At 40.8% G+C, this 19,569-nt stretch overlaps 1 protein-coding gene across 1 annotated transcript in view; it reads right to left on the bottom strand.

The window, feature by feature from the left end:
• The window catches only part of PITRM1 (pitrilysin metallopeptidase 1), a 28,803-nt gene extending 9,812 nt beyond the window's left edge, over positions 1-18,991 (bottom strand). The window contains exons 1-16 of the mRNA XM_080339511.1: positions 18,937-18,991; positions 18,400-18,502; positions 17,072-17,178; positions 15,952-16,103; positions 15,472-15,586; positions 15,275-15,371; positions 14,734-14,894; positions 13,151-13,277; positions 12,873-12,961; positions 12,197-12,325; positions 9,863-9,976; positions 9,354-9,450; positions 6,393-6,527; positions 4,279-4,417; positions 3,074-3,190; positions 543-675 (exon numbers count right to left, since the gene is read on the bottom strand). Of these exons, the coding sequence (XP_080195637.1) occupies positions 543-675; positions 3,074-3,190; positions 4,279-4,417; positions 6,393-6,527; positions 9,354-9,450; positions 9,863-9,976; positions 12,197-12,325; positions 12,873-12,961; positions 13,151-13,277; positions 14,734-14,894; positions 15,275-15,371; positions 15,472-15,586; positions 15,952-16,103; positions 17,072-17,178; positions 18,400-18,502; positions 18,937-18,983 (1,862 nt within the window). The 5' untranslated portion in view covers positions 18,984-18,991. The remainder of the gene's footprint in view (positions 1-542; positions 676-3,073; positions 3,191-4,278; positions 4,418-6,392; positions 6,528-9,353; positions 9,451-9,862; positions 9,977-12,196; positions 12,326-12,872; positions 12,962-13,150; positions 13,278-14,733; positions 14,895-15,274; positions 15,372-15,471; positions 15,587-15,951; positions 16,104-17,071; positions 17,179-18,399; positions 18,503-18,936) is intronic.
• Between the last annotated feature and the right edge of the window lie 578 nt (positions 18,992-19,569).

Here is a 19,569-nt window from a genome sequence, read left to right as displayed (position 1 = left end):
TAAGTCAATACTAATTTAGCAACTAAACAATTTGGGGCATTATCAAGCAAACATAATACTTCACACCTTACGGAAGAAAAAAACAAAATACACCAAGTTTTGCAGTTAAAGCATCCTGTTAATTCAAAATGGTGTATTAAAAAGTGTACTTTGTGTACAGGCTTGCTACCAACATCCATATGGAACTACAGTAATAACATCACATAAACTGTTATCACCAATAAAACCAACAGATTCCTCTTTAATGCTTTATTCCTTTAGTTTCTGCTAGGCTATTTTCCATTTATATCAATTTTCCAATCTGTTCAGGGAATGCTTGTGTGGATGCTGGGGAACAAGGCAATGCAGCAACTGATGGAAAGGGGACAGGAGCTGGCATCTCTATGGGGAAGAGGGAAGACCACTGTTTCAGCAGGACACCAACTTACCAGCATCTCCCTTCTATAACAAGAACAGTTGCTGAAGTTACTATAAGCAATATTATTTCAGTCAGCTGTATTACATCTTATTGCTTTAGTTTTTTAATAAAGTAAACCTCTCACTTTGTGATAACATTGCAGAAGAGCGGCACATATGGCTTGAGCTCTTCGGGAAGCGTGTTCAAGCTGGAAACAGCTCTGAAATAAACTACCCCGTTGGTTGGCTGAGCACAGTACTGGACAGGAATTTCATCAGCTAGGGATAAAAAAACAGAAGTGAAGAACAGTCAGCAGCTTCCTACTATAAACACGTAACAGCAAAAAATTTCTTACAATAACCTAATTAAATTTAACAAGGGAAAGTGTAGAGTCCTGCACCTGGGCAGGAACAACCCCAGGTTCCAGTATAGGTTGGGAAATTACATATTAGAGAGCAGTGTAGGGGAAAGGGACCTGGGGGTCCTGGTGGACAACAGGATGACCATGAGCCAGCACTGGGCCCTTGTGGCCAGGAAGGCCAATGGCATCCTGGGGTGTATTAGAAGGGGGGTGGTTAGTAGATCGAGAGAGGTCCTCCTTCCCCTCTACTCTGCCCTGGTGAGACCATACCTGGAATATTGTGTCAAGTTCTGGGCCCCTCAGTTCCAGAAGGACAGGGAACTGCTGCAGAGGGTCCAGCGTAGGGCAACAAAGATGATTAAGGGAGTGGAGCACCTCCCTTATGAGGAAAGGCTGAGAGAGCTGGGTCTCTTTAGTTTGGAGAAGAGGAGACTGAGGGGTGACCTTATTAATGTTTATAAATATATAAAGGGTGAGTGCCATGAGGACGGAGCCAGGCTCTTCTCGGTGGCAAACAATGATAGGACAAGGGGTAATGGGATCAAGCTGGAACACAAGAGGTTCCACTTAAATTTGAGAAAACACTTCTTCTCAGTAAGGGTGACAGAGCACTGGAACAGGCTGCCCAGGGGGGTTGTGGAGTCTCCTTCTCTGGAGACATTCAAAACCCGCCTGGACATGATCCTGTGCAACCTCACCTAGGCGTTCCTGCTCCAACAGGGGGATTGGACTAGATGATCTTTTGAGGTCACTTCCAATCCCAAACATACTGTGATACAAGAACTTCATATTAAGGACTATTTTCTATTGGTACTTCAGACTCATTTCTTCTTTGAACCCTCCTCATCACACTGAATGCTGGACTGAAGAGGTTTTACTGTTTCTGTCCATAGTAAGGTAATGGATACCAGGACAAACTGAAGAGAGAATTACTCTGAAAGAGGCCACGGTTTAGAGATAACATTCAAATGAAGGAATGGTATTGGTTTCTGAGCAAGTCAGTAAGTTTTTCTCCCCTACTTTTTGCTTCCATCACCTCAAAAGTTGAGAAAAACAGGTTCTCACACTGTACATTCTCTTCCAAGCTAGGCCATTAGAGTACATGCATTAGAATTTTCACAAAACAAGGTCATTTAAATATCAGAATTATAAAGTACTTGACACTTGCTGCTGATTTTTGCAGGAAAGCGTCTGTTAGAAATATACTACAGAGCAGTATTGCAAGATTTTGATGGAACTGTAACAAAATTGAGATCTACAATTTCTTGTTTCCTATCAATCTGTGCGGCAGCCACTGGCAAAGGAGGGAGAAACTTGCACTGAAGTTATGAAGAATGACAATTTATTTTTTTCACCGTGGCTCCTGTACATGTTCTGTAAAAAACATGTAGGGAGAGAGAGCAGTAAAGAAGGTTTACTGCATGAGCTGCCAGTATTGCTGCACCCTGGATAAGTGTTTGGAAAGTGGGGAGATTGCTCAAGAGCACGTCACCATGGAGCGCTCTGACCACAGGGTAGAGCTCTGGGTTCATCTAGAACAGCTCCACATTGCCCCACAGAGGCCATGACAAAGAGCACCTGCAGATCCACTTCAAATTGTCCACTGCAGAAGCGGTGCACGAGAGGAAAAGCATTGTAACTATGTCCAACAGAGAGTACATACACTTCGTAAAGAGGAAAGAAAAGAGCAACAGCTGGGCAAGCAGCTAGATCACAATAATGGAACAGTTTGGGTTGGAAGGGACCTTCAAAGCTCATCTAGTCCAAACCCCTGCAACAAGAAGGGACATCTTCAACTACGTCAGGTTGCTCAGAGCCCTATCCAGCCTGGTCTTGAATGTTTCCAGGGATGGGGCATCTACCACATCTTTGGGCAACCTGGGCCAGTGTTTTACCACCCTTATTATAAAAAAATTACTTTATAATGTTTCTTTCACCCAGAGTGTGGTGGAGCACTGGAACAGGCTCCCCAGGGAGGTGTCACGGCCCCAGGCCTGACAGTGTTCAAGACGGGACAACACCCTCAGACACGTGTCGTGAACTGTGGGGTTGTCATATGCAGGGACAGGAGTTGGACTTGATGATCCTTGTGGGTCTCTTCCAACTCACGACATTCTAAGACTCTATGTGTGGCCTGAATCCCCTCTCCTTTAGTTTAAAACCATCACCCCTTGTCCTATTGCTACATGTCCTACTAAGAAGCCTGTCCACATCTTTCTCATAAGCCACAATAAGGTTGTCGCATAGGTCACAACAAAGTCTCACTCAAGCCAACAGTGTTGCTCTTTTGAGGATGAATTAGTAGTTAAACCAACCTGCGAGCGTTGTTTCCAGGACAGTGAATGGGATTTTGGGCTCAATGTCAGACACTTTTAGAGCTGGGAGACAAGAGGTATCCTGAGGTTTGCTCTGAAGAGCAATTAATTCCAAACCTAGTAAGGAGAACAGAATACCAGTTTGTCATTTTCTGCTTTTAGTGAAAGTGCTGTCAGAACCTACTGAGGTGATGCAGATCGGACAAACACAGGAGTTTCAAGTTTAGAATTTTCTATCAACAGTTCTTCCAAATATTTTCCTGAAACAGATTCTGGAGATTATCACATCACAACAGCAAACAGAACACTGTCTTTGTAAATTCTCCTTCCATTCCCCCTTCACATCGTGTTTACAGTAACATGCAATTTAAACCCTGACAAACTGACATCTGTCAGTCCTGTCACCCAGCCCTGTGAAGGCCAACCCAGGTAACCCAGACCTTGCAGGTAAGAAGCTTCCTTCCAGCTCATTTCCCCCAGTTCTTACTCAAGGGTTCATTCACTACCCTGATGCAGCTAAATTGTTGTGTTTAGTTTTACATTTCAGCCTTTCAGATTCTATCTGATCACCTCTAAGCACTCTCAAATTTATCTTCCCGAGTAGAAATCCTCATCTTATTTTCTGCGCCCCTATCTCCCACCCAGTACCAAAGCTTCAGAAGATTAATGTCACTTTTTTGGAGGATTTCTCTGACTAGATCACTGTTTTCACAAAATTAGATGACTGCCCAGGGTCTCCAAGATTTTGTCCAGAATAATTTGAACACAACATTATATTTATAGTTGGCTTTTTAAGTATAAAAGAAATTAATTTACAAAAATGTAAGTTTTATAGGAGCACAAAGGAGACTTCAAACACTCAAAAATAAACAGCTTTAAGGTAAATGGTGGAATTAATCTTGTATTTAGTGTAAAAGAATATGCAGATCAACATTTTAAAACAATTTCCCTTCTTCTGCCCTACTGGAGACAATGATCATTCTATTTTTGAGTCTTAAAACTAATGGAATATATCAGTCATACACTGCTGTGTAAACACTGCACTGCATAGCCCCATACCACAAACATTCAACAAAAAATCATCCCTTTCAGAGCAAATTCTGGAGAATGCCTCAGAATTTAAGATATTCTACAGAACACCAGCTAAAAAACTGGCTGTGTTCTTAAGCAGTTACTCAAATAAAAACATGAAAAAGCACATTAACCTTTCTCAAAGATTTGGGTTTTTTCTTCTTCAGAAAGAGCATTGACCTTTTTTTCCAGCTTTTCTGCTTCCAATTTTGCTTGCTTATCATGGTAGTCTTTCTCTGGACTCATTGACAGGGTCAGTCTATGTGGATTATCCTGCAGAAATATATCCCAAAACAAAGCAATATTAATTTTGAGGGCAACTTCCTTCTGTTTTGCCTCAGATTATTGCTTCAGCAGGAGTAGATACAAACAGTCTATGCATCATTTGGCTTGCATATTATCGAAAGTATGACAAACAGGCAATTTAAACTCTCCATTTCACACAGAACAGTCTGCTGCAAGGGTGGGGAAAAGAGCAACTTACCACAAGAACAAGCATGAACAACCTTATGTGAAATTTTAGTATAGAGCAAGAATCCCTCAACAGCACACAGTACTCATTAGCTTAATTAAATCAAGGTTAAACAACTGTACAAATGCTATAGAGCAGCATGCCGCAGGTTTTATCTGGAGACTGTTCCAAGATGAGGAATCTAGTTAAATGCAGGAGGGTTTCATTAAACATCTCTTTCAACCTGCCCAAGCCTGAGTGCAGAGAGATCCCACACGATATCAAACGTGCGTGCCTTATCCTGCTCAGAAACGCTTTACATCAGTCTGGCTGCCAGAGAACTCCATGCATTATGCAAGTGTCACAACTGCTGTTGAATTTCTCTTTGTTGACACCAGACTGTGGAATTTTAATAACAAAATTACTCAAGCAGCTTCCATTTTATGTAATTCTGGGAGGCTACTCAAAAGATAGTGACCTCAAAAATTGCCCATTTCAAAGTAGGAGTCAAGAAGCAACATCTGTCACTGACAGACACTGCCAATAGTTTGCGACAATGTAATTGGATTCTGTTTTATGACTTTATCTCCCCCCTGCTTATGTGAAAAGACTCTGGAAACCCGATTGCCTACCGAGGGAAGATGGAAATGCAAAATTAACCAGGCATAGTAAAATGGAGAGGATGAACAGCATTCCTTCCCATGCTCCCTGTCTTCCTGCTTTATTAACCTCTAAGCATGACATACAGCAGTGCATAACCTTCTGATACAAGAATATCCAGCTATTCTCGTTACTTCCTATTGAGTCAAGGTGTTGCCTTGGCACTCTCAGCAGAAATGCATGGTAAAGGACATTCGAAAAATACTGCACCTGTTTTTCTCCCCTACAAAAACCAAAAGCTTAAGAGCTCCCTACTACATCCAGACAATAATAATGCATTTAGGAAATACAGATTTCAACTGACACCACTGTCTTTTTTTGCTTCTGAGTATATGCATTTACTCACTATTATATCAGGTTGGTAGTTACCTGTAATAGATCTGCCCTTCAAAACAACTTGAACTATTTGATGGAAGAAGAAAAAAAACCAACCACCACAACAACAACAACACAAATAAACAAAACAAAACACCAAGAAAACACACACCAAAAAAAAATCCAAAACAAAACCATTTTTACACTGTTATCACTGGATTTTTTCTTTTTGGCGCTGGGTAATTGAGGCTTCAGAACTATTCAGTGTTATACTGCCTTTACTGGTTTTGGTTCTTGAAGAACTCCAGCAGAAGTTACGGAGAGGAAAAGAAGAAAAAGAGCAGAAAGCTATCAGCCAACACTGACAGCAAAATTCAGACAGCAGTTCAGTGAACATGAGGAGCACCAGACCAATCTTACTTATAACCGAAGTCTTCTCAAGGAAAAAGAGATACATCGTGCTATGGCAATACAAATGAACACACAACTAAGTCTAGAATTCTCTGTTCATATCTGGGTTTCTCATTAGGAGACACCCATGTGTCCCCCTGTAGCATGAGGCATCAGTTTGGTAAAACATTAGTATTTTATCCATGTTCTGATATGTATGTTTTGAAATGTTCAGCCACAGAATTTTGCCCATTTTGACAAGTTTTCGTCTCAACTATTTATAGTTAACATGCTTCATTCCAAAGTTCTGCTGTTCATCTACAACTTACAATAGGTAGTATGATTATAAAAGTTAGACTTCAGCTTAATTTTAAATACAAAATTGTGATTTAAAAATTAATACTACAGATATTTTTCCATCGGTTTTCCTACCTTAAAATATGTTTTAACTTTTTCCTGAAGAAATGTGGGATTTTCTTTAAGGCACTGCCTGAACCGAGACACTTTATCTGCAATCTTCAGAAGCTCCACTGGATCCCCATCTTGATTCCAGCAGGAAGCTATATACTGAATGGGAAAAAATAATTAGGTAAGCAGGACAATCCATCTGCATTTCTATAACTGCCAGCATCTGTGTTTCAAAACCACCTTACCATTTATATTTGAATAGTAGACATATAATGAGTAGTTCTAATAGACTTGGAAGGGAAAAAAAGCTGAAATCTTCGTTCAGATTGAAGGACTATTCCATCATCTTCTGTTCCTTGTTCTCCCCATTCTCTTCTCTAATTTTATTGTACCAAACTTTTTTTATTTTTCATAGGTGTGTATATCTGTATTCTGGAAATCTATTCTAATATTCTTTCCTCCCTCCTATTTAAAATAAAACCATTTTTCAGCCCAAGAAGGAAGGAAAAAAGGAACAGGTGGTAGAGACAGAGTAGTATATAAACTTTATAGTCTATCCATTTATTGTATGTCAAACATGTAACCCTGATGAAACTTTGGAGAAAAAGTACTAAATAACCAGAAATATTCCCAGAATACTTCTTTTGGAAGGACTTTTATTCTAGATTTATTCTCTAGTCTGAGACAATTGTTTGCTTAAGTCGCTACTGAAAGTTCTTCAAATACACCACAGGGCAAGATGTCAAAACTTTCTCCATTTCTACTCTGTCTGAATGGGCAAAAATAAACCAAAGGAAATTTAAAAAACCTCAGGACATTTAGAAGAAAATGCCTTTAAAAGTGCGTAGAAAACAAATGTATTTGAACTATCAAGACCACCTTATCTTTTCTTACTTCTTTAGTTACAAGCAGGTATCACAAATCTTCCATACTTTTTCAGTAATATCTATTATTATCTGTTCTGTGGAAACTCCCTAATGTGTTTTAAAGAATGAAATTCTTTTAGAATATGCTTGAGTTAATTTTCTTGAAATAAAAGTAGTCATCACTTATTTGAGGCTTCCATTCTGTCAGTACAGCAACTTAGTGCTGGTTCTCAGTAAACATCCTAGAAGTTTAACCATATATCTAAGATTGTTGTCCAAATGCTTCTTGAATACAGACAGGCTCAGGGCCATTACCATGTCCTTGGTGTCAGGATTTAACCCTGGCCAGCAGCTCAGCCCCATGCAGCAGCTCACTCACCCCTCTCACAGTGGGACGTGACGGGAAATCAGAAGGATAACAGTGAGAAAAATCGTGGGTTGAGATAAAGACAGTTAAACAGGTAAAGAAAAAGCAGTGGGCAAGCAGAGCAAAACAAGAGATTCATTCACTACTTCCCATCGGCAGGCCGGCCTTCAGCCATCCCCAGGAAAGCTGGGCTTCATCATGCCTAACAGTGACTTGGGAAGACAAACACCATCACTTGGAATGTCCCCCCTTCCTTATTCTTCTTTCTCCAGCTTTATATACTGAGCATGACATCATATGGTATGCAATATCCATTTGGTCAGTTTGGGTCAGCTGTCCCAGCTGTGTCCCCTTCCCAACCTCTTGTGCACCTCGAGCCTGCTTGCTAGTGGGGTGGGATAAGAAACAGAGACAGCCTTGAGGCTGTGTGAGCACTGTTCAGCAGTAACTAGAAAATCCCTGTGTTATCTGCACCATAATCAGCAGAAATCAAAACCACAGCCCCATACAAACTACTATAAAGAGATTTAACTCTTGCCAGTACACTGGGGAACTTGTTCCAATGCTTGACCACTCGTCTTGTGAAGAATTTCTTCCTAATATCCATTCTGTACTTCCTTGACACAGCCTGAAGTCTTTGCCTCATGTCCTATTACTGGACACAGGAGAGACCAGCACTGCCTGCTTCACTCCCCATCATGAGAGAGTTGAACGAGGCTTCAACCTCCTCTTTTCTAAGCTGAACAAACCCAGTATCCTCAGCAGCTCCTCATAAGTCATGTCCTCTAGTTCCTTCAACATCTTTGTTGTACTCCTTTGGACATGTTCTGATATTTTTATGTCCTTACATTGTGGAGCCCAAAACTGCACACAGCACTTGAGGTGAGGCGGCACTAGCATGGAGTGTTTTGGGGCAATCGCTGCTTTTGACTAGTTAGCTATACTGTCCTTAATGTATCCCAAGATATGGTTGGCCCTTTTTGGCTTTATATGACTCATATCGAGCTTACCATCAACCAAAACTCCCAGATCACTTTCTGCAAGGCTGCACTCCAGCCTCATGCCCCAGTCTATATGTATATCCAGGATTATACCACCCCAGGTGCAGAATCCACATTTGTTTTTCTTAAACTTCATACAGCTTGTGATTGCTCTGCGGTCCATTCTATCAAGATCTCTCAGTGAGGCCTGACTGTAAATACTGTGGCTAACTCATTCCCAAAGTTACGCTTTGCAGAATTCTCAGACACCACATTCTGCTGTGAAATGTGCTTTCTGTAACCGCTCCGTATAAAAATTTTGATACCAAAATTTGAGTCCAAGAATTGAGTTACTGTATATTTCACTTGTGAATCTTAACATTTCATTACAGCAGTACAACCCTAAATTCCATACAAAAAAACCCAGTCCTATTTGACTTTTAAAAATACACAGGCACCTTGCCAAAACATACAGTTCCAAGAGCCAGTATGGCATGCCTCTCTTACAGAAGCAATCGCTGCTCATGCAATCAAAGCTACTATTCAGGTAAAGACAACAGGATCACTGTCTGATTAAGTCCTACAGTGGGGAGTCCAGCAATAGTTTGAAGGCTACTGAAAAAAAGGAAGAAAGATGTACATGAGATGACAAAGGAAAAGCCCTTAAGTGAAAGTGTTACATATCAATATCATATTTCGTAAAGACGTAGACAGTAGATTTCTTATGCATTCCTAAAAAAACCACCACAAACAGGCACACATACAGACTTACAGATGTCAGGGCAAGTCCAAAACTCGTAGACTGATGCTTCAGCTGGATTTCAATTTTGTGAAGTAGAGCTTCAATCCTGTCTTCCTCAAATCCTTTCCTTTGAGAAGGGGACAGGAGAGAAGGAAACCATATCCATTAACATTGATCACTTAGAGTGAAGTTATGAAAATTAATTACAACCTTGATAAAGGAAGAATTACAACATAATGTATTCCACACTGAATTAAAACTGATATGAAATAATCTTATCACGAAGTATCACTTAGTGAAACTGCACTAATATCATTAAACTCCCAAAGGTTATGCTGCTGAACACATTGCAACAGAGGAAGTAGCAGATGCAAGTTTTAAGAGTATAGAACAATATTACTGCTTATTTGGTGCATTTATTTTAATATCACTAAATTTTTAAGGCATATAAATGCTTGTATATTATTATATTATTAATATCTAATTGCAAGACTTTATGAAAGAACTAAAAGTATTCTCAAAAATTTAATGTTACTCACACTATAACTTCATCAATGGTTCTAGCAATTATCTGTTTCACAGTATCAATGTCTCTTTCAGCAATACCCTGTAGACCCACGCTGAAATAAGCTTCTCTTGTTGAGCCATTAAATCTAGAATAAAACATATTCAACTCAGTGACAAGTACTAGAATTTCAGCATTAAACCTGCCAGCAAAGGCAGAAGAAGGGGAAAACCACCTGTCATTTCCACATACACACACACAGGATTTTAAAAGCTAGATAGAAAGAAAAATAATTACCAAAGTGGCAAGAAATGGAACTTAAAAGCATTTTTTTTTCAATTCCAGTAGTAGTAGCCACTGTTAAGAGAACACATGGCATATGGTATTAGAGAAAGAAAAGCAGTTACAGAAGAAAAACCAGTCTTTTCTGTCCATCTTCTTATTCATCTGCGAGTATTTTCAGGTAATGAAGACTCTTTCTTTAAGGTGAAAATTTTGTCTGTAACACCAAACACATACATTCTACTTAAGCAGATGAGTGGAACGGTACTTTTAAATTTGTACATTTGAAGAAGTATTTGCAAACTAAGTGGTGAATGTGAAGTGTTCCATGTTTGTTGCAGTTATTTTCAACAGAACTTAAAATAAAAAAGGAAAGATAATATTGTTCAAACTGTCAAATGGGGTTAACCATAATAGCTCATCCTTAGAGAGACAAATTGACACTTGCAGAAATACGGCACACATGTAGCAATTCTAACCAAAGCCAACAAATAGAGGTGCTCATCTATTCTAAACATCCACTATTCCATGTTTAAAAATGACAGAAGGAATTCAACGGCAGACTCAGGTGTTGAATTCTGGACTCTGGACTGAAACTTATTCTTCTAGAATGATGCATCAGCACAGCCACTAAGGCAAATTAAAGCAAACTCACTGTATGTCCAACAGCGTATTAATATAGTCAACCCAGAAAAGGCTCAGCAGACAAAACATCCAACAACTGAATCACTCCTTCAGTGTCTAAACATGGATTTCTACTGCCATGACCTGTGATATCAAGATGTCTGCATGGCACTGACATGCATGACACAGGACTTGCAGGAGGCTTGTGTCTCCACAAAGAGACGGTTCAGTAGAGACAAAGGCACGATTTTTGTCACCCTGAAGTCTAAAATCAGTCAGATGAATCATGTCCAGAAAGTGCCTCTTTCTGCACATAATCAAGGCAAACTACAATGAGCAGCTGAGACTGTATTTGGGTGAAGAGAATCCACCTCTGTCCTCAGCCTGCAGAGCAGGGCCAGCTCAGAGGACTGGCTGCAAAAGCTGCAGCTCGAATAAGCCTTAGCAGACATACATACCCTTTTGTCCCAAGGCCATGGCAAGTTAATGGCACCCAATTAAACAAAAGCACATCTGTGCCAAACATACTGTCCTGGTTTCGTCTGGGACAGAGTTAACTTTCCTCCTAGTAGCTGGTATAGTGTTGTATTTTGGATTTAGCATGAGAATAACCTTCATAATACACTGATGTTTTAGTTGTTGCTAAGCAGTGTTCACACTAAGTCAAGAACTTTCCAGCTTCCCATGTTCTGCCAGCAAGAAGTGCACAAGAAACTGGGAGGAGACACAGCCAGGACAAGTGACCTGAACTGGCCAAAGGGATATTCCATACCATATGACATAATGCTCACTATATAAACTGTTGGCTGGAGGGTGGCAATTGTTGCTTGGGGACAAGCTGGGCATCGGTCAGTAAGTGATGAGCAATTGCACCATGCATCACTTGTTTTGTATACTCTTATTGTTATTTTTGCTTTCTGTCCTATGAAACTGTCTTTACCTTAAACCACAAGTTTCACTTTTTTTTCCCCTCAATTCTCTCAACCATTCCACAGGGTGGGGGATGAGCGAGCAGCTGTGTGGCACTTGGCTGCCTGCCGGGTTAAACCACAACTCTTACCCACTACTACATCATGGAATTAAATCAAAAAAGCAAAGGTAACACAGTACAGAGAAAAGCTAGCACACTCTTCTGACTAATATTAAATGGCCAAAATGGAAACCCTAGGTAAGTCAGGGCACAATGTTTTTTTCATCTACCCATTTTTTGTGGTGATAAGCTTTAAACACTACAACTTTGTTTAAACTAACATAGCTTCTATCGAATTATTCTGACAAGCCAAAATTACATTTCGGAATGCTTTACAATTCATCAGTAGAAACTCTTAAGATATTTTAATGTTAAAATAAGACTATTCTGGTATAAATTGCCTGTATGAGAGATGACTTCTCCCAACTTAATAGTGGTTTGTAACTTTTCTAATATTGCTTATAGGGATGAAATATAAATTTCAACACTTACCCAACATCAGGAGAAAAATCTGTACCAACACCAGACTCAATCAAGGCTTTGTAGAAAGGAGAATTTGGCCCATCAACCAACAGTGAAGACAACAAGCTTAGCGTGAATGTTTCAAAAGTGTCTGTAATACTGGAAAAAAATTAATAGTCCTTAAAAAACATCAAGCTACGAATATATGACACCCAACATCACCAAGTTCACTTCAGATGAATTACTGCTACAAAACAATAGAGAGGCAGCATGGGAGAAATAATTGCCAATTATGAACAATGCACCAAACCTTACTGAACTGGTTCTGAGTCTTCAACTTAATTATAATTAGCAGTAAAGCAAGTTAAATTGGGCTGCAAGGATAGATAGTTAGTTAGTAGTAGGGTCATACAGAAAAGCTTGGACATGGCAGGATCTTGAAATACAGAAAGCTGGCATTCACAGAACAGTTCTGTAAGATAATGGCTGATTTTCCTTGTAACTATCTGCTAAAGATAAGAAAAATTCTGCGTAGTACTTAAACTTATACCTACTAAAGGAGGCTTTGTCTAGCTTTCCCATGGCATTATTTAACTTCAAGATGACATTTATAAAGAGGGATTGGGCGACACAAAATACACTTGTATCTTGGTCAAAAGTTCTAAAATGAGACTCTGATTCTGAACTTTCATTTTGATACACTTACTCTGTCAACAAGTAGCTGACACTGACAGTTGTCTGCTTGGAAGGGTCGGCAGCAAATGAGTCTAAGCCACATGTTACACTGTGTTCTCTCTGTAAAGTATAATAAATATATTTGATGCAGACTAAATTCAGAGCACAAGTTACAAATAAAAAAATGACTGCTTGCATCTTCATATCATCTTTCTTCCAAAGATTTCAAATAATTTTACAGATACTCTTAAGTTCAATATTCATAAGTAAATACACAAAGGTTATCATCATAGCTCAGCTTTTACTTACAGGTTTTTCCCAGATTTTCTGTCTTGGGATGTCAGTATTTGATTCAATTCTTTCAAATTTTACCAGTGCTTCCTCGTGTATTTGTTTCAAATGTTGCTCCAGTGGAAAATTACCATAAGTGAAAAATCTGCATTTCAAATGAAAGATTGGGACTAAGTGCCAGGTTTTACATTTAATTTACAGTAAAAGCTTTTATTATATTCCAAATTTAATGTGATTTCCAGTGATTCAGTTAGATCAAGAAGGGAACATGCTTTGTAAGGTACCTAGGTTAAAGGCCTACCAGTGTGCCATACACATAAACCCCCTAGATCTGCTGGTAAAATCCCACATTTTTCAGCTTCTGTTTCATGCTTTGGAGTCCACAAAAAGAATGTATATTGCTGCAACTAAACACAATGTTCCAAGAAAAAATATTGGTAGTTGAAGCTAGAATCCCAGTGCTTTAAAGTTTCAGAAGATGAAATTCTTAGGAGCCTCACACATAATGCATAAAATGTGATGATCTCAATTGATCTATAAAACATAGCTGGTTCTGTGGGTCAGACTACCAAAGTGCACTCCCATATCTATAAGAAATGTCACTGGCTTCGCTGGATTAAATATGAGGATGAGGTATGTCTCATGTAAATATTATTCCCCAATTAAAATATAAACATAGGTATAACAGAATATTTGGGATGACAAGAAAAACAAAAAATGATAAATTCACTATCATGACACAAGCTGATATTCCAGTGAATTAACCAGATTAACAGAAACAATGATACTATAGACTTCCCTCCATATCACCTTCAAATTTTCAAGCAAGCTGAATTTTAGCTTAGAGACCTTATCAGTATTAACAGAATTAGTATCTGAGTCTAATGGATATCCATTATTTAGTACCTGATACAGTAATGTGTGACTCAGGAGCAAGCAGCCATTCATGTGTAACTTCTTTTTATAACTCTTAATCTGTGTTAACTTCAAGGACAACAGGAATCTCCAGACCCATCTGCATTACTTGTACCTTAACTCCCTAACATTACTGCCAAATACTTATGAATATGTTCCACTTCCCCTGAACCCATGAGTTAAAGGCAAATCATCTGTAAACAAAAATCCCCAAAACAAATCCCCATAAGCAAGCAGGCAGACGTACTCTAGAAAAATCAGCCATCTCTCTTTCTGTAGCCCCTGGTTTTCAGCTCACCCTTCACTTCTCTCCCTAGAGCAAATTCCTTGCTTCAATGCTGTCTTACCTGTTGGAGTGTATAGGTTATTGAAGTTGCTGGAAATACACGTGGAAACACTGTATCGCTGGTTTTCCTTCACAAAAATACCAACAGACTCTTAACTCACTACCCTATTTCCCCAAAAATAAGACCTATCCCAAGAGTAAGCCCTAGCATGATTTTTGAGGATGCTCAAAATGTAAGCCCTATTCCAAAAAAAAAGAGCCCTAGCTACAGTTCATTAAAAAAAAGTCAATTTAAATAGGGTCCAGGCAGCTATACTTGTAAAAAAGTAAGCATCTTTTGGAGCAAAAAATGTTAAGACCCTGTCTTATTTTTCGGGAAATAGGGTATGTAACCAGATACCTGGAATTGCTCGGATGATAATGCGTAGCATGGAACTGTTTAAGCTGCTCCCATGTGAGATCAGGAATACATAATGGATCTCCACCAGATACTACACCATAAGTGTGATCAGGAAGGATTTTATTCTGCAGGTGCTGTGCAAATATCCTCTCATTATCTGTCTTAAGAGGAAAAAGAATACATTTCAGTAAAAGTCATCAAAACACCTTTTAAAAATAAAAGGTCTTCAATAATAAGATCTCAGAGCCCCTCTTCATATAAGCATTTTGTTGTGTAGTCCCATGCACTTGGCTAAAAATACCTACAGTATGTCAATTTAAAAGGAAATTATACAATAAAATCCATTAGAAAGGTGATTTCATAAATGTAAACAAACTTTCAACAGGCTAAGAATAAACATGTAACAGATTGCTGACTTTACTAAGGACTTAAATTCACAAAGGATAAATGGAAATCTCTGGTGCAATAATACTCTTGATAACCTGCAGCTTCAGCCACTTCACCAAGTACAAGATCTTGAAACAAAATTCACAACACTTACAAATGCCCCTTTCATTTCATTAAAAACAACTCCTTTGAAGACGAGGGGTGTCTGGGGGTCAGATGGGTTCTCATGTTCTAATCTCCAACCTTCTTGCCTGCAAAAATTAACAAGAAGTGTTGGGAGTCTGAAGGTTTTGGGTTGGTTTTGGTTTTTAATTTAAGGTTTGCATACAGCTCAACCTGTCCACATCTTACCAGAAATCTAGTTGACGCAAACATGGAAAAAAAGCTGCATCCAAGTACACTGAGAGGAGATTCTGAAAATCCTTGGGATTTTGTGTTGAAAATGGATAGAGCGTGTAATCACTAGCTGCACATAAATAAACACAAAAAGATCAGAATTTTAGAAAGTCTGAGACGCATTTTGCCCTCATTTATATCTAATCTCTCATCTCTCAAACACTGCAATTATTTTACCATGAAAATTTTGCTTTTGCAATACATATAAATAACTAAATGCACTGCTGTAAGAACCAGCTCTACTGGGACTTTGTAGTTGCCAAATGAACAAGATCTATTTTGTTGCTTTGCCTTGTTAGTTTTTTAATCTCTCACTCACAACATTCACACTTAATAATAATGGTTCTCCAGAGGGAAATTAAGGAGAGACAACAGACAGCTCTGCTGCAGTAAAAACTCATACATTTTAAGTTGTATTATTTACTTTGCGCTCACCTGTGAACGCGTTCATGAAAGTGGACAGTGACCTGTTTAACATTTTAAAGAATGGATCTCTGCAAGGATACTTTTGAGAACCACACAACACAGTGTGCTCGAGGATGTGTGGGACCCCTGTGCTGTCCAGTGGAGTGGTTCGGAACTGGATACTGCAAGATAGAGAGCACAGAGAGGAACATGGCTGTTAGTGCTGAGAAGTCTACTCACCTCCTGCCTGCAGCTGAGATTTATGGGAACATTCTCACTGTCTAACTAACATGGCTTGCAGCAGGATATAGAGTTATCAAGTTCTTTAGACTCTTGAATGTGCAGCCAGTCTTCTAGAGGATGCACAACCTCTGCACCTCTATTTCTGGAGATGGGACAGCAGTTTTCAGCACATAACTAAACACATTTCTTTTTTCAGCCAAAAGGCTCAGAAAACCACTTCATGGAAGGTTATGGTTAAAAGAAATGGTTCATATTTTGCAAATATAAGGCAATTTATTGGAACATCCAATTTTAGGCTCACCAATACAGAAGAGATGATAATAAATTCGTAGGAGGTTAGTGGAGAGCCACAAAAATGGTCAGAGACTGGAGCACATGCCCTGTGAAAAGAGGCTGGGGAAACTGGGCTTATTCAGCCTGGAGAAGGAAAGATGAAGGGACTCAACAGCTGCCTTTCAATACCTACAAGGAGTTTACAATGACAACAGGTTCTTTGCATAAATATGCACAAGGGAAGGACAAGAGACAATGTTTATAAATTGACACAATGGAGGTTCCAACTTGATATTAAAGATAACACCATACAGACAGCCAGACATTGGGTAGAGGTTGCCCAGAGAGGTGGTAGAATCTCAGTCTTTGGAAATTTTCACCTGGACAAATGTCTGAAGACCTCATCTGAATTAAGTGCTGACCCTGTTTTGAGCAGAAGACTGAACGACGGACCTCATGATATCTGTTCCAACATGTAAAACTCCAAGGAAGTCTCACAAAGGAAGTGCAATCGTCTTTGTTATCACAGAAAAAATCCAGTTATGAATCTGGATTACTATTTAGAAACCACAAGGTGATGCTGAGATGGAATGTGCTATATATATATATTTATATACATACATCAATGTTTTACCTGAACAGGTTATTGGAGTCCTCCCGTGCCACATGTAAATATCTGGCTCCTGTTCCATCATGACTAAGCTTCACTGCAGTCAGGAACAGCTCAGGAACAGCTGTCACCTGCATTGAGGAAAACATCTGTGTTACAGTGTGACTGCAACTAGGTTAAATAAATCATGGATGATATAGCAATGATCAGTTTGTTGATTCTGTACATAATACCATCATACGCAGTATTAAATTCTTTCTTCCTATAATTTGTGGGGGAAATAAAATATGTAAATGGAAAATAAAGTTTGAAAAAAACACACAATTCAAATGCACTACAACCAAAGAACTATACTCTTCTGGTACAGACATTAAGACCAGAATAATTTGATCAGAAATACAAAGAAAAGGCATATATTCAAATGTCAGTGCTCTGGGTAGCAAAAGAAAAACCAAGGAAACCAGTTCTACCACTAGCTCTGCCACTAGCAATTATGTTTTGCAAATTATCTTGACTCTCTGCTTCTGCTTTTTTCTTTAAAAAAGTAAAAAGAAGTTTCACATAATATTTCCATTGCAGCTTCTTAACAAAGGTATCAAAAGCAGATTAGGAAACAAACTATTACTTGAATGTTTTTCACAAAACAGCACACAGTGAAGTTCAGTTACCTGTCAGGATTTCTAGAAGACCACAGTGAATGCTCAACATCTGTAGCAGACACAAAATCCTGGGGTGCATTATTTACGCTAGGAGAGTTAGCTCCCCATAGAAATATGTGTTACTGTTACCTTAAGAATTCGCTTGCAGAGGAATCATAGAATAGTTTGGGTTGGAAGGGACCTTTAAAGCTCACCCAGTCCAGCCACCCTGCAATGAGCAGGGGCATCTTCAACCAGATCAGGTTGCTCAGAGCCTCGTCCAGCCTGGCATTGAATGTTTTCAGGGATGGGGCATCTGCCACTTTTCTGGGTAACCTGTTTCATTACCCTCAGTGTAAAAAATTTCATCCTCATGTCTAACCTGAATCTCCCCTCTTTAGTTTAAAACCATCACCCCTTGTCCTGTCATAACAGGCCCTTCAGAACAGCATGTCTCCATTTTTCTTATAGGCTCCTTTTAAGTACTGAAAGGCCACAATAAGGTCTCTCCAGAGACTTCTTCAGGCTGAACAACCCCAACTCTCTCAACCTGAATAACTACAAGTAACTACTGTATCATTTTTTAACTGACCAACCAGAGCTGCTATGCAAATATTTAATGTGGAGACTCCTGGCCTCACTCAGGCCCTTTCCAACCAAGGGAAAATTATCTATACAAACATAAAGGAAACATAAGCAAAGGGAGACGCTCACCTGCTCCACAGTGAACCCGTGGATTTGCTCGCCCACCCGGTACCGCAGCACTCGTTCGTCAGCCGGAACGCTCCTCCACCTCCATGACTTCTGAACTAAAGACCTGAAATAACATTTCTCTTAAAACCAAACACACCCCCACCAGCGGTGCTGCAGCCGCGAACGAGACCCCGTCCCGCTCGGTCCCCCATCCCCGCGCTGGGACGGAGGCAGCGAGGGGACGACGGGCGGACAACCGCCCAGCCCCGCGTCCCGCCGGCCTCCAGCCAGGGGCCCTTGGGGAGCGGGGGCTCCCAGCTGCCCGCTCGGGGCCTCCTGGTCCCCGTCAGCGACACAGCACAACGCTACCGTCCTTCGGCTGAGCGCCAAGGAGCCGGCTGCAGCGCGGAGCCCGCCCAGGCCCGTGGCGGGTTCCGGGGCAGCGGAGGACGGGCCGCCTCCCCGGCGGAGGGGCCGGGCAAGGCGGGGAAAGGACCGGCGGGGAAAAGACTGGCGGAGACCCCGGCCCGCTCCCTCTCGCTCCCTCCCCATCCTCACCGGCCGCGCCTCAGCAGCCCCCCGGCCGCCCGGTAGCGGCTCCACATGCTTGGGCGCCTCGGTAGCGGGACGGGCCGCACGACCGGACCGGCGCAGGCGCCGCGGCCCCGCCCGCATTGGCGGCGGGGGAGGCTCCGCCCGCCCCGGCCGGGCCCGCCCCGCGCTGCGGCGGCCGATCGGGGCAGCGGGACGGCGGTGGGGCAGGCCCGGGTCGCTACAGCCCGGGGGGCGCGGTGGCAGCAGTGGCAGCAGCTGTCGAGCTGCAGGGGCGGCGGTTGCTCGGAGAGACCCTGGGGGCGGCGGGACCCAAAGAGGGACGGAGGGGACCGAGGCCAGGAACACGACCCCAAAGCATGCTAGTTTTGGGGAGGGTTGACCTTGGGGGTGGAGTGGGACCTTTGGGAAATGCCTTTGCTTGTTCAGGAAGTTCCCAGGGAAATCAAAAGCTCTGTTGGTTGTAAAGGGATGAACTTTTGGTGGAGCCCGTTGTTTGCCTTTTGAAATAAAAATAATAAGAAAAAAAGAAACAAAACAAAAAACAAAACACAAATCCAATCCAACCCAAACAACAACAACAATGACAAAACAATAAAAAACCAACCAACCAAACAAAAAAGAATCTGAGATAAATGT

This window comes from Nesoenas mayeri (genome assembly GCF_963082525.1).
Source record: "Nesoenas mayeri genome assembly, chromosome: 2".
Taxonomy (NCBI): domain Eukaryota; kingdom Metazoa; phylum Chordata; class Aves; order Columbiformes; family Columbidae; genus Nesoenas; species Nesoenas mayeri.
The sequence above is the reverse complement of the archived record's forward strand: the minus strand, read 5'-3'. Positions and strand labels throughout refer to the sequence as shown.